This window comes from Lepidochelys kempii, chromosome 4 (assembly GCF_965140285.1).
Source record: "Lepidochelys kempii isolate rLepKem1 chromosome 4, rLepKem1.hap1, whole genome shotgun sequence".
Classification (NCBI taxonomy): Eukaryota; Metazoa; Chordata; order Testudines; family Cheloniidae; genus Lepidochelys; species Lepidochelys kempii.
Genome location: NC_136383.1, coordinates 27,808,456 through 27,829,758, shown reverse-complemented (window position 1 = coordinate 27,829,758; position 21,303 = coordinate 27,808,456). Strand labels below are relative to the sequence as shown.

The window sequence follows — 21,303 nt, the reverse complement described above, 5'->3', positions numbered from 1 at the left end:
ACAAAAGAATTAAAAATGGACAAACTTGAAGTCAGAGAAGAAATGGAGAGTCAAAGAAACTCAGATTAATAGAAATCAGTATCTCAATTCACTTAAATGATAATAAGCACAAGCTCATTTTACTTTCCTTTGTTAAAATGAAATCAGCTGGATCCTTGGTCCAAACGGGCATTCCTGTACTTCAATTATTCTATGTTTTTCCCAGGGGGGAGGGGAGGGAGGGACAAATAACAAAGAAGCTAAATTAAACAATGATGGGAGGAAAATAGTGCTTCTGTTGGAATGCCAAACACTTTTTATTTAAAAGCTCTAACGGAACAAAAAACTGACCTTGGTTTGGGACAAAAAGAAACTGAACATATTAGTTATGCTTTGTATTTTGTGTTTATGAATCTATACCCCTTATGGCTATCTGCCCTGGCCCAATAATGTCCCCAGAAGATATGCCTGGAGGAGCCCCCACAATACAGTCAATGGGAATTTCAGTTTGTCTTTTCTGAAAGATGCCTCATCACCAAGATCCTCCTCTGGCCAAGCACAGCCATTTCAGATCACCGCCTACCTCCCCAGGGAGCCATCCTGGTAATGAATAACTCTCAAGCATATGGATAATCAGGCAACTTGCAACCTCACCTTTGAGTGCCTCCATACTTGAATGGACTTAACAGAGACGTGGACCCCAGGAGCTCTTGTTCTAATCCCAGCTGTCACTGACTTGCCATGTTTTCCTGATCAAATCACAACTTGCTTGCCTCAGTTCCCCATCTGTAACATGGGGATAATACTACTCATCTAACCTCACAATGGTGTCATAAGGATCAATTAGTGTCCATATAGCCCTTTGAATGCACCATACAAATGTTAATGCACTATACAAATGAATGCACCATACAACTATTACTGTCAAAGCCACCTATGATCCTCAGTGAGACGGAGCCAGTGGAGGCTCCTTTAAGGGAAGAGGAATGAGGTCAGTGATTGTGATTCTTCCCTGCAAAGAGAGATGCAGCCTCCCACAGGAGCTGATCTGAGAACACTATTACAAGAAATAGCTGCTGCTCCCGTGGGAGAGAAGAGAAGCTGATGTTCACTTCTGTTACCCACAGATCACATACGCCTCAGAGGGAACAATGGGATTTGCTAGTGCTTAGCATCCCCAAAAAATTAAGCCACTTACTTAGGCCTTGTCTACACTACACAGTTTTGTCAACAAAAGTCAGCTTTCATTGACAAAACAAAGATGCCAAAATATGGTGTAAAGAAAAGGAGTACTTGTGGCACCTTAGAGACTAGCAAATTTATTTGAGCATAAGCTTTCGTGATGCATCCGATGAAGTGGCTGTAGCTCACAAAAGCTTATGCTCAAATAAATTGGTTAGTCTCTAAGGTGCCACAAGTACTCCTTTTCATTTTGCGAATACAGACTAACATGGCTGCTACTCTGAAACCTGAAAATATGGCGTGACAGGGTCAGGCCAGATGGCTATAGGAGAGTAATAGAAGGCAGATATATTAGCCCCAGGCTAAGCAGGTCCCTTTTCCCTGGGTAAGATAACAGGGAAGGTTTTTTTTTAAACAGAAAGAAAGTTTATTGGTAACGCTTACAGAATTACCAAAGAAAACAAAACAACTATGCAACAAAACAACGCAATCAGAAGGTATAACACAGCAGCTTTCAGGAGGGAGAAGTGTTCAGGCTAGCCTGGGCCCAGAGCGGGGGGGCTTCCTCGACACTCGTGGTCTTCCACCCTCCTGAGTTACCTGGTGGCCTAGAGCGGGGGGGCTTCCTCGACACTCGTGGTCTTCCACCCCCTCGAGTTACCCAGTGCCGCGCCCAGTGTCACCGATCCTCCCTCTCCTGAGAGTGCCCGGTAAGATGGGCACGGCTGCGGGGTGGGCGGTTTAGGGAGGGGGGGGTAGACACCCATGTATTATAGGACCCGTCCTAGATGACAGGAATGATGGTATCCACAGCGGCAACGGCTGGGGCTGGCGTCCCTCGCTCTTGCCCTCAATCAAAGGGTCAGACGGAGGGAACCGGACGGGGTCACCGAGCAGAGAACCCCAGACAGCGCCCACCGCTCCTCGAAGGCTTCAAGGGAGTCGGTGGACGCCGCCCAGAGGAACTCCGCTTGGATACGTGAGTGTACTGAGGATCGGAAAACGGCCCCACAATCGCAGGACGTTTCATGGGCCAACCTCCTCTCTCTGGTTTTATAAATGGCTGTTTTAGCCAAAGCTAGGAGGAGGTTGACCAGAAGATCCCGCGACTTTGTGGGGCCACGGATGGGAAGTGTATAGATAAAAAGGTGGGGGGAAAAATGAAGCCAGAAGCGTAACAGAATATTTGTGAGGAGCCGGAAAAGGGACTGCAATCTGGCACACTCTAAATACACGTGCGCCAGGGTTTCCCTCACATTACAGAAAGGACAAGTGTCCGGAATGGGGGTAAACCGTGTCAAAAACACGCCCGTGCTCACAGCTCCGTGAAGGAGCCGCCAACTGATGTCCCCGACGGGCCTTGGGACCAGGGTGGAATACAGGCTGGCCCACCGAGGTTGCTCACCCTCCAAAGGTAGCAGGAGATCCTGACACTTTGTATCGGGGCGGGACACCAGGGTGTGGGCGTGCAGGGTGTGAAGCGTAAGTGTATATAAGTATTTCCGTGAAGCAATTTGAAAGCTAACCGGCTGCAGTTCGTGCAGCCGGCTTGCAGTGAAAAGGTGGGGGGTTTGTTGGGATCTACGGGGTGGGGGCCCGATGGAAAGGTCCGGCGGGCCTGGGGTAAGGGATGGGCGGGGTGCGCCCTCGCACAAGGCTCGGCTAACATAAGCCCGAGCAGCGGGGGTCAAGGCGGCCTTCACCTCCTGAAGTACGCGCCGGGAGGTACGGAGGCTGGAGAGCCCCATGCGCCGAGCGAGCATCAGGGGATCCAGCCAGTCTCTCTGGTCGTAGTCCAGGAGGTCTCCGACCCTCGTAACTTCCGCCAGGACCAACCTCTGGCGCACCGAGCGGGACTCCGCCACCTGCACATGGAGCTGGGGGTTGTGTAGCAGGGGCTCCGTGAGGAGATCTGCCCTCACGGTGGCCGCCACGGACCTGGTTGTTAAAAACAATTTCCAGGTCCGGAGGAGGTCCTGGTAGAAGACCGGCAGCCCGGAGAGGTCTCGCGGAAAACCCCTCGGAGAAAGATAAAAGAGCTGCCGGTCATATCGAAGCCCTTGGAAACGGCGCAGGAAGGCGTGCGCCAGTATGCTCCATGTTGGACTACTTGCACTATAAAAGAGCCACTGCAGGGCCTGGAGGCGGAAAACGCGGACCTGAGTGTACAGACACTTCAGGCCCTGCCCTCCTTCCTTCAGGGGTAGATGAAGAACTCCAACAGGGGCCCAGTGCATTCCTGACCAGAAGAACTCTAGAATCAATCTCCGGAGGTGGGTCAGGAAACCCGGGGCCGGGGCCAGGGTGTTGAGCCGGTACCAGAGCGTGGACAGGACTAGTTGGTTAAGCACCAGTGCTCTCCCTCGGAGGGAGAGACATCGGAGTAGCCTCGTCCATCTCCGGATCCGCTCTATCACCCCGCCCTCTAAATTTTGCCAGTTCTCCGGCGGGGAAGGATGCGTGGCGGAAAGGTAAACACCGAGATAGAGCAGTGGACCTGCACTCCACCGGATGGTCTGAAGTGCGGGTGGGAGGGAGCTCACCTGCCGCCAGTCCCCCACCGCCAAGCCAGAGCTCTTGACCCAGTTGACTCGGGCGGAGGAGGCTGCCGAATAGATGGCTTGGCATGCCTCCACTCGCGCCAAGTCGCCCGGGTCCTGGACCACGAGGAGTACGTCATCGGCATACGCCGACAGGACCAGCCGCAGCTCTGGCTCCCGCAGCACCAACCCTGTCATCCTCCTGCGGAGGAGACAGAGGAAAGGCTCGATCGCCAGAGCATACAACTGGCCCGAGAGGGGGCACCCCTGCCGCACTCCTCGCCCGAAGCTGACCGGTTCAGTCAGGGTCCAGTTGAGCCTAACCAAACACTCCGCGGAGGCATACAGCGACCGGAGAAAACTCACAAACTGAGGTCCAAATCCAAACGCCTGCAGAGTGCCCAGGAGGTACCCATGGTCTACTCTATCTAACGCCTTCTCCTGATCAAGAGACAGGAGGGCGAACGATAGACCATCTCTCCGCCCGAGTTCCAAAAGGTCTTGGACTAGAAAGAGGTTGTAGAAAATGCTGCGACCCGGGACAGTATAGGTCTGGTCTGGGTGGACCACGTCCGCCATCACGGACCCTAGCCGCAGCGAGATTGCTTTCGCTACGATTTTGTAATCCGTGCTAAGGAGTGAGACGGGACACCAGCTTCGTAAATCGCGGAGGTCCCCCTTCTTCGGCAGCAAAGCGAGCACCGCTCGCCTGCATGACAGAGGGAGGACCCCGCTCTGCAAGGACTCAGCCCAGACGGTGACTAGGTCTGGGCCGAGAATGTCCCAGAACGCGCGGTAAAACTCTACGGTCAGCCCGTCCATGCCCGGAGATTTATTGGTGGGCATGCGATGGAGGGCTTCCGAGAACTCGGCCAGGGTGAGAGGCAGCTCTAGTCGGTCTCGGTTGCCCACGCTGACCGTGGGGAGTTCCTCCCAGAGCACCTCGCAAGCGTCAGGATCAGTCGGGTCCGGGGAGAAAAGGCTTGTGTAGAAGTCACGGGCCCTCCCACACATCTCCTCCGGACCCGTGAGGGGGGTGCCGTCTTCCGCAAGAAGGCAGGTGACGTGTTTCTTGGCCCCCCTCGTTTTCTCCAGGGCATAGAAGAAGCGGGAGCCGCGGTCCATCTCCCGAAGGAGGCGGATGCGGGATCGAACGAAGGCACCTCGGGCCCGGTGGTCCTCGAGGGCCCGGAGCTCCTCCCGCTTCTCCCGGCACGCTCCGCAGAGGGACGGGTCCTCGGGATCGGCGGCCAGGCGCCTCTCCATCTCTAAGACCTCCCGTTCCAGCTGCTCTATCGCCGCATTTCGCCGTCGGCTGGGCCCCGAGTGTAGTCACGGCAGAAGAGCTTGGCGCGCACCTTCCCGAGATCCCACCATCGCCGCACCGAGGGAAAGGCACGCCACTGCTCTCGCCAGGCCAGCCAAAACTCCCGGAAGGACATCACAAAGCTCTCATCCTCCAACAGGCTGTTATTAAAGTGCCAATAGGCCGGCCCCGGTCTCTCTGCACGGAGGGAAACTGTTACAGCGACTAAATGATGATCGGAGAATGGGGCCGGCTGAATGGCGGAGGAGTGGGCCTGTGAAAGATGGAAACGGGATAAGTAAATACGGTCCAACCGAGAGTGGTGTGACCGATGGGCCTCCACCCGGACAAAGGTGAACGTGGAGGTGTCAACTGGGTGATGGTCGCGCCAGACGTCCACTAGGGAGTGATGGTCGACTATCCCTTGGAGAATATTCGCGGCGAGCGACTCGGTTCGGCCCCTGAGCGGTCCCGTTCCTCTAGGGTGGTGTTAAAGTCCCCTCCCAGGACCAGGCACTCATGCGAATCCAGGGTGCCGAGAAAGTCGGACACCTGCTGATAAAATTGTGGCCGCCTGGAGCTCATTTGCGGGGCATAGATGTTAACAAGATTAACCACGAGCCCCTCCATACGGACTCGAAGGTGCAGCACGTGGCCCGGCACGGCCTCATTGACCCCTAGCACCTCAGGCCGTAGGTTGGGGGAGAATAGGGTTGCCACTCCAGCCTGCCAGGTCGCAAAGTGGCTAAAGTATACCCCGTCCCCCCACTCCAGCCGCCACCTGTCCTCGGCGGCCGGGTCTGTATGGGTCTCCTGCAGGAAAACTACAGAGTACCTCCCCTCCCGAAGGTAAGAGAGCACCTGGGACCTGCGGAGAGCCATCCTACAGCCCCTGGTATTCAGGGTCGCAATAATAAGAGGCGTCATACGGAGGGCTGGGGGGGTGGGGGTCTCGTATTGGCGGGGGGGTTCAGGGCCCCCGGCGGGTTGCACAGCAACCCATGACCCATCCCGTGGGTGAGTAGATCGCTTCGAAAGCTGCGGGCTCGCTCGTAGGCCGCAGCACCGCGCTTTCCTTGCCCCCTGCCCTCCTTTATAAGGGCCTTTGTGGCCTGGAGGAGTTGATCAAAGTCCCCCCATAGCCGAAGAGCCAGCTGTGCCCTACCGCGGGCGCCACGGGAGTGCTCTAGGAACTTCCGTAGCGCATGCCGCAGCTCATGGGGGGGTGGGGTTACAATTCCCGAGGTATTCCCTGATGGGCCTCTTAATACAGCCTCGTGGTCCGCCAAGGCAGGTAGACAGGGTGCGGACCACCGATGGGGCGTCTGACAGGCTAGGGTTATTAAATTCATTTCACGCCTTGGGGTGGAGGGGGATGGCAGGGGAAAAATTGCCACTCCTAACGGGTCGCGACTAGAAAGTGCAAAGACTGCTCCCTGGGGGGAGTCTGCAAAAGGCGGAAAGGAAATAACCCCAGGGGCGGCATTAACATTGCGGGAGGAGGGACCTTGGGCAGGGGCAGGGGTAAGGCTCTGGGGTGCAGGAGGCAAGCAGCTAAAGAAAAGTGCCTCCTGAGCAGAGTCAAGGGTTAAGGGGGAAGGGGAGGGGCTCCCAATAATGCTAGGTGCTGGCTCCATGGTGGTTTTAGCGGTCACGGCATCAGGTGGTGGACCGCCTTCCGCAGGGTGCTCACCCGGGAAGGCAAAAAGGGGGAGGGAGCATGGGGAAAGGGAGGCTGGGGTAAGGCTGCCCAGCTCGAGGTCAGCCGGCAGCAAATCATCCCCTCCCTGGGTGACCGGGGTCAAATCTAGGGCCTCAATCTCCGCATACACGGAGGAGAGGCCAACTCCTGCCACCCCGGGGGCCTCTCCTCTAGGGCCCGCCTCAACGGCCGCCTCGGGGTCCGCGGGGGGTTCGGGTAGCGTCTGGGCAGAAGCGGTGTCCTCAGAAGTCTCGGAGGGGAGGGTTTCCCGTGGAGGGGGGATTCTGCCCTCCAATGCCAGTCCGTCTTCCCCTCCCGACACCGGCGGATGGATCTCGCTCGCGGCCGTGGCGGGAGGCTCGATAGCAGTGCCTCCTTTCCTGGTCTTCCGGGGGGCTTCCGCGTCGGGTGGATGCAGCGGAGCTCGAGCCTTCCGCTTGCCTCGCTTCCCCTGGACTAGGGTCCAGCCCTCCATAGCATCATCTGGGGGTTGGCTAGCAGGGGTCGTGTCGGGGGGCGGAGGCGATGGTTTAGGGGTTCGGGGAGGTAGCGGTGGGGCAACATGAGGGGCGGGGGCTTCTCCTTGGGGAGGGCCCTCTCTTATACCCGATAATATCCTTGCCACACCCTCCTCCATGGGCTCTATTGGGTTGGTACTAGCAAGGGTGGAAACCCCTTGCTCGCCCGGGCATTGTAGGGAAGGTATCTCTTGGGCCCGGACGGGAGCAGCGATGGGTCGAATAGGAGGAGGGTTGGTTTCAGGTACTGGGCAGCCAGGGGCGTCGGCAGCGACGGGGCCGATGTCCTGCCGGGTCTCGGGGGTTTCGGGTGCCCCTCCCCCCCGAGCCAAAGGGCAGTCTCTGCGGACATGCCCCGCTGAGCGGCAGAGGTAGCACCGGGCCTCTCCGGTAGAATAAAAGACCCGATAGCGGGCTCCCTCGTAGGGGACTAGAAAGGACCCCTCAAGCGCCTCTCCGTCACGCGCCCCTGCCGGTGGTAGAAGCTGCACTTGCCGGCGGAACGAAAAAATGTGACGGAGGGTGGGGTCCTTGCAGCCCAACGGGAGAGGGCTGATGACAGAAACAAGTTTCCCCAGGGTGGAAAGAGCGGGTAACAGGGCAGCATTGGGTAAGAAGGGAGGAACGGAGGTAAGGACGAGGCGAACGCCCAGGTCTTCTAACGGTTCTAGGGACAAACACCCCCCTCACCGTCAGGCCCCTCTCCACCGCCTCCTGGGCGGCATCCTCCGAGGCTAAGAAGAAAACGACCTTCCCATACATCTTGGAGGCCGCCACAATAGCCGTGGGTCCTACCACCTTCGCCAACGCCTGCACGTATGTCTCCACGTGGGGCGAGGCGGGCACCAGGAGGCAACGGACGCCGTGCTTCCTGGTCAAGGCGGGGAAAGGGCCTCGGCCGCTGGTGATGGTGGCGGAGGCAGGGGGGGGGCGAGATGACGAGGCGGCAGGCAGCGGGGAGCCCGCTGCCGCCCGGGCATACGTCCTGGGGGCCGGGGGAGGGACAATCGCAGAGCTGGTGGAGGGAAACGCTGGGAGGGGCGCCACGGTTGATGACGAGGCCGCAGCGGTGGGGGCAGCCCCTGCCATGGAGGGCTCAGTGGTTTTAGCGGGGTCCTTTCCTTTCCACCCGCCCTGGCCCTTCTGGCGAACCTGGGGGGGTTTCCTAGAATCTGGGGGGGTGGTGGGTGCAGCAGCAGCAGCAATCACCCTGATGCCTCCTGCTACCGGTGCCCCAGCAGGGGGGGTGGTAAGTACCTTAACAATAGTAGTAGGGGGGGGACCTTGGGGGTTGGGCAGGGGTGGTGGTGGGGAAGGGACAACTAATTTTATTAAAGCAGTCTCGCCCCTCTCGTTCCCCGCCATTGTGAGCAGGGAGAGACAGGGAAATACCGGAAGGAGGAGGGGGGAGGGGAAAAGGCGGAATAGCCCCTCCTTCCGCTGGCTGCGGACGGGAAGGGAAAAAATGCCGAGGGAGGGGGACTGGGAGGGGGGGGGGACAAAATCGGGGTCCAGTAAAAGGGGCAAGTTGTGGGATAAGCAATCCGGGGGGGGGGGGTGCAGACCCACACACGTTTGTCCAAAGAGTCTCGGTTGGTCGGTTGTTAGGTCCGGTCCGGAAGGCAAAGTTCAAAGCAAACAGCTGGATCCGAAGGGAGATGGCAGGTTGCCAGCAGGGACAGACTGCGGTGGGGCCGTGACAGTTGTAATAACGATGGGGGGGTAGGGGCACCGATGGATCGGGGGTGGGGGTCTCCACGCCACACCCCCTGTGCAGCCACAAACGCAAGTAATCACAGTCAAACTCCCCCCCACAAGAGTATAATTCAGAAAGTTACTCAATCTTACGGCCTTCGTCACAATGATTTATATTATTTCTTCTGTCTGATGAAATCTCCGTCTCCGGCTGTGTTGGCTGTGTTCCAAGTCCTCCGGTATGTTAAGAATGTTGTAAGGTCCGAGCTGCTGGCAAAACGGCTGGGTCTGGGGGTTTCCACTCCCCCCTCCGGACAGCAAAATCGGCAATCTTCCCCCCCATCCTCCGGGGGCTCAGCTGAGGCAAATAGCTGCGCCCGAAAGCAGGCGTGGGGGGGGATGGCCGGCGAAGGACGTAGACGGAAAAAAAAACACAAAAAATAAAAGAAAAATCAAAAAAGCGTCTGGCCCGGTCGGGGGGGGACTAAGGCAGGTGCAAAAAGTAAGAAAATCCGGGCCAGGGGGCTTTAGGAAAGAATAGAAAGCAGATAGCTGAGGAGCAAGCAAAAGACGTTCCGTTTCCTAACAGGGAAGGTTCCAGAATAATCAGGAACCTTTGGGAGACAATTAAGACAGGCTGGTTAGAACAACTGCAGCCAATCAAGAAGCTGCTAGAATCAATTAAGGCAGGCTAATCAGGGCACCTGGTTTTTAAAAAGGAGCTCACTTCAGTTTGTGGTGTGCATGTGAGGAGCTGGGAGCAAGAGGCACTAGGAGCTGAGAGTGAGAATGCGGACTGTTGGCGGACTGAGGTGTACAAGCATTATCAGACACCAGGAGGGAGGTCCTATGGTGAGGATAAAGAAGGTATTGGGAGGAGGCCATGGGGAAGTAGCCCAGGGAGTTGTAGCTGTCGCACAGCTGTTCCAGGAGGCACTCTAGACAGCTGCATTCCACAGGGCCCTGGGCTGGAACCCGGAGTAAAGGGCGGGCCTGGGTTCCCCCCAAATCCTCCCAACTCCTGGTCAGACACAGGAGGAGTTGACCTGGAGTGTGAATTCAGAAAAACGGCCAAGCTGAGGGCTGCCGTGAAGCTCCAAGGCGAGCAAATCCGCCAATAAGCGCAAGACCCACCAAGGTAGAGGAGGAACTTTGTTACAATGGATTTTAGGGCCTAACTTCAGGCGACCAAGTTTGAAAATTGTAGCTTAAGTGTTTTCCTTCTAAATGATGTGGTATTACCACGGTTTTTTAAAATAAAATATTATATACTACCACTTGGGAATTCACAACATGCAACAGAGAGGCAAATTGAACCCTGAACTCCTAGCTGAATATTTCCATCACACCTCTAGTCCAATAACTGGGAGGGAGGTATGGCCATTCCCTCTGCATTCTGAAACTCATACATTGAAAAATGTTGTTGTATGGTTTATCATGCTCCAGGCAAAATAAGAAAATAGAATAGCTAATATTATGGATAAAGTGATTGACAAAACCCAGAGAAACCAAGGGAGATTGAGTAACATAGAGAAACGGGGTGGATATGAAATCACAGCAAAGAAGGGAAATGTTCTCAGATGTCAGTAAGAATTATAGACAGGCATATGGGCAAAAAGAAAAAAACAACTTCGCTGAATAAAATAAGAGACAAAACATCTTGTTAAATCTAATGCTGTAATAAGAATATTAGCTTTGCATTTTATAGCAGGAATTTATTAAGAATGTTAATCTATGACTAATCAATGATATTTTAAAGCCTGCCACCTGCCACTTAACCACACAAAAACAACCCAATAAAATCCAGTTTCCCATAAATCACAAGCCTTTGTATTGGTGTATTAATAAAAATAATAATGCTCTGTATGCAAAACCCATATACAGGAAACACAAAATAATATTAGATTCTGATGGGAAGTGAAACTGCTTATTGTAAGACAAGTGAAGAGAGTCCAGGACCAAAATTTTCTATTTATTTAAAGCTACAGCAATGTTCTCTTACCTAAAGCTTTCATGCATCTGACCTTCTGATTCCAAAAGGCTGGCTGTGTCCTAATTCGTTGATTGTCTGTTATGAATTCAATTTCTACAGTTTCCGTTATTTCATCTCTCAAAAGAATGAATATTTCACCAGGGTTCTATAAAGTTAGAAATATGCTCCCATTAGCCTTTCACCAAATTAAACTGAAACCATAAAATGTAAATTATATGCTTTAATGTAAGTTGCAAGAAAAGTTCTTTTACCAATAGCTTTATATCCTGAAATATTATTATATAACAGCTGTGATGCTATTTCATTAAGTTCTCCTTTATGTTTCTCTAAGTAAAAAATTGACAGGATTATTGTAATAGTTTGAATTCTGTTTACTAAAACCATATATAATTAAATTCTTTTCACTGTAAGCCTAAGATCATATATTCACTTCCAGTCCACAAAGGGTGACATTCCCCTCATGAAGGGGACCCCTACACTACTTAAAACACACTTAAACACTCAGAATTGGATTCATGGGTAAGGAACTTAAGTGGTACAATGGTCTTCTGCGGACCCTCTGACCAAGAGAGAATTTCAACATAGAGAACATTAGTGAGCTACAGTACGTGATGGGCCAAATTCAAAGGTGACCTAGGTGGTGTAAGCTGCATCTCAGAGGTGGTATAAAACTGCATCTCAGTTTTAGGGGTAAGCTGGTGCATTTTAAATACTAAAGTCAGAATTATAGTAAGGCAAGGAACTAACAAGAAGGTGTAAAATAAAATAAGCTGACTACTTTATCTTATGCCTTCCTGCGCCCGCCCCTTATTTGTTCTCCATGCACTGCTCAACCGTCTCTGTATACAAGTGACACCAGTTAATACTCACTCATGGTGACTCCCACTGTCATACTGGTCTGTAATGTTGCACTGTTCAACATCTTTTAACCTGGCCCACTGATTTGTGGCAAATTTATATATTTTCACTGGGAAAATATAAACACATGCTAGTGTTCTTTGAAGAACAGAACAAGAGTCAGAACAACCATTCACTATGAACAATTCACTGCGCTATATTTGCCACCCTTCAGATCAGCTAAAACTGAACTAAATTTCACCCTTAATCTCTTTATTAGTCCTTCAAAACAAAATGTATACCCTTATATCACTACATAATCTCCCTTCTGAATGTGATGGGGCGATCCGTGCATGAAACGACCCTTCAGAACAGCAATCTGGGGGCAGGGGGATAATCTAGGCCCTTGTTTTTCTTATCTTTTTAACCAGAAAGATTTCCCAAAAGTCAAAAGGGAATATATTTGTTTCACTGTTTAGAGAAGCAGTTTAATACTTTCTAGTATACCCCCTGTTCCCAAAATAATAATTTCCTAATTTATATTATCGAAAGGTCCTATAGAACTTAACAGACAATGACAACTCTTCCAAAAAAAATCGGAACTAACCTAGAAAATTCTATAAAAGGGATATTCATTATTAAATTCAATTTGTTAGGTTAAAATTCTATTGCAAGTTTCTACGGTTTAGAATAATACTCTCCATCTTCATAATGGGGCTTTCCAGTGAGGAAAAACAGTATTTCTCAGAAGTACATATTTTAAAGCATACTAACTGTAATTCTTTATTCAATTCTATAGGTTTTAGTGTAATATATGTAGAGCCCTATTGGTTTCATCAGTGCTGATTACTGAAAGAGTTTCCAAAATAGTAAAAGTTTTAAACTAAATATGTTCTATATGCATGTCTTTCATCTGATTTTCAGCTATAATCAGTAATCTAGGGTTCGCTGAACCACTGCTACTCAGTGGCATGGAATAGCCTATTTGTAACATAGCAGCCAAAACTGTGCAACATTCCTTCCACTTCTCTGCCATGCCATTATTCACCTGATTCTTCAGCCCTCACATGACTGTGGCCACTTACTTGTCTAAGGGCTACAGGGTTGGGGTTCAGATGTTGCACTCTTTATACAGTTTTCATGCTTTTGTGTTTTCTCACATACAGTGTTGATTTTTAAAAATGAGCATTCATATGTTTGTACACACACACACATACACACATCTACCACCCCAAACCTGATTCTTACTGAGAGGCAATTAATATCTTTTGAAAGTTCCTGACTACAATTTTCCTTTACATTGCAATGAAACATGTTGAAGCGGAATTATATCTGACCCAATCTGCCAAAACAATTTTTAATAGAAGTAAAGTCATGTAACGATTGTCCCAAATCCATATTAGTTTGCAGATGTTTGTATTGGATGTGACACACAGACAGCATAACTCCCACTGCAGGTAAACTCTCATTTGTGCTCCAGAGTAGTGATCTGCCCCACAGAACTGACATGCTATGAAGGAGCTTGTAGCAGTGGCAGGGCAGAAGAGTGATATTTATCCCTAACTTTTTAGCATTGAAAGGTCTTACCTCACAGGATACCCTTTCTGGTAGCACCAATACTGATGGTCTTGAAGTTTCCAACGTTCCAGAAATGACTTCAGTTTCCAAACTCACATCTGTTTTCACTGATACTCCTCCTTCATTCAACTGCAAGTTAACTTCAGAGTTATTTTGGTAATCTGAAAGATATAATATTGTTTTGAAATGTATTGTTAGTCATCCTACACAAATAAAACATGATGGGCTGAAAACTGCTAGACGATGATTATTTACAAAATGCTACTGATGTACGTGGCATTTTGTGAAGAAATAAAAGAAAGTAGATGAAATCCTGGCCCCATTGAAGTCAATGGATTTCATCCAGTGTCCTTGTCCAAAATTCCCACAACCCATATTCATCTCAATAGTCTTTGCTCACATGAGAAGTTTCACTGAGGTAAAACGTATTTGGCTTTGTCTACAATGGGGATTTGCCACCAGTGTAGTTGCAACAGCAAACCACAGTCTATGCAGGGTAAACTGAGATAAGCAATGATTTTCATCACTGCAGCTTATCCTTGTTTCAAACGGGGCTAAGCTTTACTGATGCAAATGCCACTCACCTGACTCAACAGGTAGGAAACTTTATAGGAGCTGCTGGGGGCAGACAGCTGCTGGGAAAGGGCTGGGGGAGGGGACACACACCAGAACACAAAAGGTGGGCCCTTTCTCCTCCAGGGTTTCTCTGCCTCCCATTGGCCAGCCAGAGGGAGTTGGGAGGTAATTGGCTCCTTTTTCCCCCCCACCCCATTAATTTAAACCTTTGCCTAGGTCTTTTGGAGCTTCTCACTCCATTTTAGCTATCCTACCCTCCTCTGTAGTTTTAGGATACAAGCCGTGTATTTCAGGATGTTATAGATCTAATCAATTACCTCTTTTGGGAGGTTAGGAAGAAACTTTTCCCATTGGTGCCAAATGGTGAGGGGCCTTTTGGGTTTTTTCCACCTTCCTTACAGCCCCATGGAGACAGTTGTGTTAAATAGCAGTAGGACTTAGAAATAAATATTAGTAACTTGTGTGACTGTTTAGTTTGTCATAACTTTTGGCTGGTGTCCAGTGTGGATAAAAAGGCCAAAATGGCCAGTTCCCTGAAGTAAGAGACCTGGGATTTCTTTGGTAGACTTGTGCTTCTGGAAGAAGGGGAGACCTGAAGTCGTTGCAGACTGAGGTCCCTCTTTTGGTACTATCTGTCCCCATTAGAGTGGGGAGGGTGAGAAGATATACCAGAGTGAGCTGAATCCTAGGGATAGGCTGAGGTTAGTCTACTCTGAGTTATGTGTTTTATGGTTGGAGCCCTGTAACCCTTGCATTGGACCCATTTAAATACCTGGCACACATAAGTCAGGAGAAACGGGGCAGATGACACTGGAGTTGTGTTCAGCCATTAAATCCACCTCTGTGCCTGTTCTCATTCACCTGTGTGTCCTGACCAACTGCAGCATTGTCTGGCTACACTAGGGGTTTGCCTCAGGGCAGCTACACTAGTGAGCTGCTACCAATGGATCTAACCAGGGCAAATCCCTGGCATAGACAAAGGTCTTTGCCATAAATATGTAGTGGATGTAATGAGCAGCATGAGTTCCTTCGTCTGTCATTCACATCTAACAAGATGGACTCACAGCATCCTAAACATATACACTATCTGTGCACGATGATATTCTGATTTTAAAATAAGATACCATCCCATTTAGTTTGTGTGCAATTTACAGTGACGGGTTTCTTCTTTATTCCACAATACTAGTATGGCCGGAAGAGCTGTAGCAGGAGCCCTTCATCCCATCTCAGAATTTTAATGTGAAAACATAAAAGAATTGGCTAAACCCCTTTAAAATCCCTCCTGGCCAGAAGAAAAATCCTCTCACCTGTAAAGGGTTAAGAAGCTAAAGGTAACCTCGCTGGCACCTGACCAAAATGACCAATGAGGAGACAAGATACTTTCAAAAGCTGGGAGGAGGGAGAGAAACAAAGGGTCTGTGTGTCTGTTGGTATGCTGTTTTCTGCCGGGGATAGATCAGGAATGGAGTCTTAGAACTTTTAGTAAGTAATCTAGCTAGGTATGTGTTAGATTATGATTTCTTTAAATGGCTGAGAAAAGAATTGTGCTGAATAGAATAACTATTTCGGTCTGGGTATCTTTTTTGTAACTTGAGGTTTTGCCTAGAGGGGTTCTCTATGTTTTTGAATCTAATTACCCTGTAAGATATCTACCATCCTGATTTTACAGGGGGGATTTCTTCATTTCTATTTACTTCTATTTTTATTAAAAGTCTTCTTGTAAGAAAACTGAATGCTTTTTCATTGTTCTCAGATCCAAGGGTTTGGGTCTGTGGTCACCTATGCAAATTGGTGAGGCTTTTTATCCACCATTTCCCAGGAAAGGGGGGGTGCAAGTGTTGGGAGGATTGTTCATTGTTCTTAAGATCCAAGGGTCTGGGTCTGTAGTCACCTAGGCAAATTGGTGAGGCGTTTTACCAAACCTTGTCCAGGAAGTGGGGTGCAAGGTTTTGGGAAGTATTTTGGGGGGAAAGACGCATCCAAACAGCTCTTCCCCAGTAACCAGTATTAGTTTGGTGGTGGTAGCGGCCAATCCAAGAACAACGGGTGGAATATTTTGTACCTTGGGGAAGTTTTGACCTAAGCTGGTAAAGATAAGCTTAGGAGGTTTTTCATGCAGGTCCCCACATCTGTACCCTAGAGTTCAGAGTGGGGGAGGAACCTTGACATCATCCCATTTAGTTTGTGTGCAATTTACAGTGACGGGTTTCTTCTTTATTCCACAATACTAGTATGGCCGGAAGAGCTGTAGCATGAGCCCTTCATCCCATCTCAGAATTTTAATGTGAAAACATAAAAGAATTGGCAATTGCCTCTCCAGAACTGTGTTTTAGAAAAAGCCGTTCTTCACACCCCCCCTACTTCTCAGTTTTATCATTATTACTCCATTCTACTGACTAGCTCTGACATAGTACAAAATGTTAGACAGTCTTGCCACCTCATCTCCCAGGACAGCAGCACATTCGTAACGATACAGGATTATTCAGTATTCTGCAGCACATTTAATGTAGTCTAATGATATTTCAGACTTCTCATCAGCCAGTCAGGATTCTGTGAGCAGTCAGAGGACCAGAGCATTTTGTATTACTGTAAATTATGGAACACTCAGTCAATTACAGTCAAGAACACAGACAACATTAAGGTGCAAACTCGTGATGGGCGGACCTCGACATTTTGAGAATATGTTTTCTTTTCAGATAAGCCCTAAAGGTGACTGATCGGGTGTCCTCCTCAGACTTGCCCAGAAAGAGCTAAGGCAGGCCAGAAAGTCCAGTTAGTGACCGTGATTGCTGGGGAGGGACCATGCTGAGATTGCTCAATCAGGGCAAACTGCAAAGAATGGGGCAGACGATCCCTAACACTGGTGGTCTGTTCTAATAATTAGATTCACCAAGCTAGCAACAAAACAGCTTCTATAATTCCTTACTGGTTACCAAGAAGCCCCAAAATAGTCTTCCTTAACTAATCCAACCTTGGGCTCCTACCCGGACAGCCAAATCAAATATGATGAGGATTACTAAAATCTTATTCACCATAAAGTTCTACCAATTCCAAAGGATCAGACACATTACCCACCAGGTCAATGAATATTTCAGATTTTACTCAAGCACACACATACAGCCAATTCTTATTAACTAATCTAAGATTTATTAAAAAGAAAAGAAAGAGTACTGTCAATAAAGATCATTACACATACAGATAAGAATAAAGTTCTCGAGTCAGTTGCACATTGTAAAGCCCTACTACTGCTATATAAATGCCAGTGTTGAGAGAAGCCAAAATAATTGCTTTCGAAGTAGGAGACATTGAGCCTGTCACAACATTGCAATTATTTTGTAATTATTATGCAGTTTTAGCTCAAATATTAGTCCTCACCATAGGCAAAATCTGCCCCCTCTCTCCTCACACAAATTGTGTAGCCAGACTTGCATGCAGAGACTTCCATGGGAAAGGGGAAGTCCTCCCACCGTGCCACAACACTGCTGCTACTGCAACCCTGTGGATGCAGAAGCTTTTGCTACTGCTGTGCCCCTGCTTGATAAGGAGTGATGACCAGTGGATATACATAATTTCATATCCACAAACCCAGCTCCATCTCCTCCCCTGACCGACCCTTTTCCCATCCTCTGCAGCCTGTATGGGGTGCAAGACCTCGTCAAGGACTTTCCAAATCAAACTCCTGAAACTTCTGCACAATGAATTTCATTGCAGGCAGGCATGTGTTTGGTTACAAAAACAGGTGCAGGATTTTCCCTGTATCCTAGATGACCCAGAGAATTCTGACTGACACAGTGAACAGATAGTCATAAGACAGCTTGCGCACGTTACCATTGTGTAAAACAATACTGTACATTTATTATCAAGTCAGATTGTAGCTGATGGATTTTATTATTAATATAAACTTTTGTCATACAAGAACTAATCAATATGGAGCTTAAAGGCGTGAAGGAATGTGGCAAGCTGTCTGCTCTTTGGGTGACCAGCTGTCCCGATTTTATAGGGTCAGTCCTGATTTTGGGGTCTTTTTCTTATATCGGCTCCTATTAACTCCCACTCCCTGTCCTGATTTTTCACACTTGCTGTTTGGTCACCCTAGCTACTCTAGAGCCCCTAACATTGCTGACTGCTATTGGAAATATCCCTAACCTAATGAATATCAGAGAGAGATACTGGGAAAGTCTATAGAAAGAAGGTTCAATTACAAAGAGACAGAGCTGGCTATTATCAGTATATGAAGAAAATTGCAGACCAAAGTTTGTCCATCTACACAGTGAATAGAAGGGGTAAGAAAGTAAAATCCCTTGGAAGTAGATCCCTTACTGTTCATCTCAGTAAAGCTGAACCTCAGAATTACCAACACCACAGGAATGGAGGTTGTTCATAACTCTGAAATGTTCGTAACTCTGAAAAAACATTATGGTTGTTCTTTAAAAAGTTTACAACTGAACATTGATTTAATATAGCTTTGAAACTTTACTATACAAAAGAAAAATGCTGCTTTCCCTTTATTTTTTTTAAGTAGTATACATTTAATACAGTACTGTACTGTATTTGCTTTTTTGCTTTTTTTTTGGTCTCTGCTGCTGCCTGATTGTGTACTTCCAGTTCCAAATGAAGTGTGTGGTCAGCTGGTCAGTTTGTAACTCTGGTATTCGTAAGTCTGAGGTTCTACTGTATTTTATTCTTGTCATGGTGAACTGATTACATAATAATTCTAACACGTACTCTACAGTCACCTTCAGATTTAGATCAAGATATTCCGATACCCATTTCCCACTCAAACAATGCAAAATTTCAGGTGATGTTAACTCACCTATTTTTATTTTAACCTCAAAAAGCATTTTCACTGACCAAAACAAGCATATTTAAAAATACACTGACTGCATAATATAAAGAAGCTAACTGTGCAAACATATGAAAGATCATGCCAGTTTTACTGGGATAATCCTAGTTAGCCATTTGATTTCCCAGTGTCCCACAAACTTCTTTTCAGGAAGATCTTCTTCCAGGAGATCTTCAATGATCTTAAAACTCAAAAAAGAGTCCTACAAAAAGTGGAAACTCAGTCAAATTACAAAGGATGAATAAAAAAAATAACACAAGTATGTAGTGACAAAATTAGAAAAGCCAAGGCACAAAATGAGATCAAGCTAGTTAGAGACATAAAAAGTAACATGAAAACATTCTACAAACACATTAGAAGCAAGAGGAAGACCAAGGACAGAATAGGCCAGTTACTCAATGAAGGGTGAAAGACAATAACAGAAAATGTGGAAATGGCAGAGGTACTTAATGACTTTGTTTCGGTTTTCACCAAGAAGGTTGGTTGCGATTGGATGTCTAACATAGTTAATGCCAGTGAAAATGAGGTAGGATCAGAGTCTGAAATAGGGAAAGAACATGTCAAAAATTACTTAGACAAGTTAGATGTCTTCAAATCACAGGACCATTAGCAATTATCTTCGAAAAGTCATGGAAGACGGGAGACATTCCAGAAGACTGGAAAAGGGCAAATATACTGCCCATTTATAAAAAGGAAATAAGGACAACCCAAAGAATTACAGACCAGTCAGCTTAACTTCTGTACCTGGAAAGACAATGGAGCAAATAATTAAGAAATCAATTTGCAAACACCTAGAAGATAATGAGGTGATAAGTAACAGTCAACATGGATTTGTCAAGAACAAATTGTGTCAATCCCACCTGATAGCTTTCTTAGAAAGGGTAACAAACCTTGTGGATAGGGGGAAAGTGGTAGATGTGGTATATCTTGACTTTAGTAAGGTTTTTGATACTGTCTCGCATGACCTTCCCATAAACAAACTAGAGAAATACAACCTAGATGGAGCTACTATAAGGTGGGTGCATAATTGGTTGAAAATCATTCCCAGAGAGTAGTTATCAGTGGTTCACAGTCATGCTGGAAGGGCATAATGAGTGGGGTCCCACAGGGATCAGTCCTGGGTCTGGTTCTGTTCAGTATCTTCATCAATGATTTAGATAATGGCATAGAGAGTACACTTACAAAAAGTTTGCGGATGATACCAAGCTGGGAGTTGTTGCAAGTGCGTTGGAGGATAGGATTAAAATCCAAAATGATCTGGACAAAGTGGAGAAATGGTCTCATGTAAACAGGATGAAATTCAATAAGGACAAATGTAAAGTACTCCAATTAGGAAAGAACAATCAGTTGCACACATACAAAATCGGAAATGACTGCCTAGGAAGGGGTACTGCGGAAAGGGATCTGGGGATCATAGTGGATCACAAGCAAAATATGAGTCAACAGTGTAACGCTGTTGCAAAAAAAGCAAACATCATTCTGGGATGTATTAGCAGGAGTATTGTAAGCAAGACACAAGAAGTAAGTCTTCCACTCTACTCGCACTGATTATGCCTCAACTGGAGTATTGTGTCCAGTTCTGGGCACCACATTTCAGGAAAGATGTGGACAAATTGGAGAAAGTCCGGAGAAGAGCAACTAAAATGATAAAAGGTCTATAAAACATGACCTATGGGGGAAGATTGAAAACATTGGGTTTGTTTAGTCTGGAGAAGAGAAGACTGAGAGGGGAGATAACAGTTTTCAAGTACATAAAAGGTTTTTACAAGGAAAAGGGAGAAAAATTGTTCTTCTTAACTCTGAGGATAGGACAAGAAGTAATGGGCTTAAATTGCAGCAAGAATGATTTAGGTTGGACATTAGGAAAAACTTCCTGTCAGAGTGGTTAAGCACTGGAATAAATTGTCTAGGGAGGTTGTGGAATCTTCATCATTGGGGATTTTTAAGAGCAGGTTGGATAAACACCTGTCAGGGATGGTCTAGATAATACTTAGTCCTGTCTTGAGTGCAGGGGACTGGACTAGATGACCTCTTGAGGTCCATTCCAGTTCAATAATTCTATGATACCTGAAGTGTCCCTGATTTTTCATGTTATCAATCAAAATGTTTGATTTTTGTATATTACGTAATGTCTGTTTAAGACATATTGCTATATGCAAAGTAGAATTTGCTCTGAGTTTACCAGGAACAAACAAGACAGTGAATGACCATTCAGTGTGATGAACAGTGTTTGGAGTGATGTCAAATGAACACAGATGCTATCATAGAATATCAGGGTTTGAAGGGACCTCAGGGGATCACCTAGTCCAACCCCCTGTTCAAAGCAGGACCAATCCCCAATTTTTGCCCCAGATCCCTAAATGGCCCCCTCAAGGATTAAGCTCACAACCCTGGGTTTAGCAAGCCAATGCTCAAACCACTGAGCTATCCCTCCCCCTAGGAGGAGCTAGCAAACAAACAGGGGACTTTAGTAGGGGAGTTCAGCGAGGGACTGTGAAAGCCAGACACACCTAATAAATATTCTCTAAACTTTGACCAGTAACACCCCCCCACA

General features: G+C 47.9%; 1 protein-coding gene across 1 annotated transcript in view; it reads right to left on the bottom strand.

Moving 5' to 3' along the window:
* BANK1 (B cell scaffold protein with ankyrin repeats 1) overlaps window positions 1–21,303 on the bottom strand; it is a 298,828-nt gene that overhangs the window by 201,591 nt on the left and 75,934 nt on the right. The window contains exons 4-5 of the mRNA XM_073340798.2: window positions 13,340–13,491; window positions 10,925–11,060 (exon numbers count right to left, since the gene is read on the bottom strand). Of these exons, the coding sequence (XP_073196899.1) occupies window positions 10,925–11,060; window positions 13,340–13,491 (288 nt within the window). The remainder of the gene's footprint in view (window positions 1–10,924; window positions 11,061–13,339; window positions 13,492–21,303) is intronic.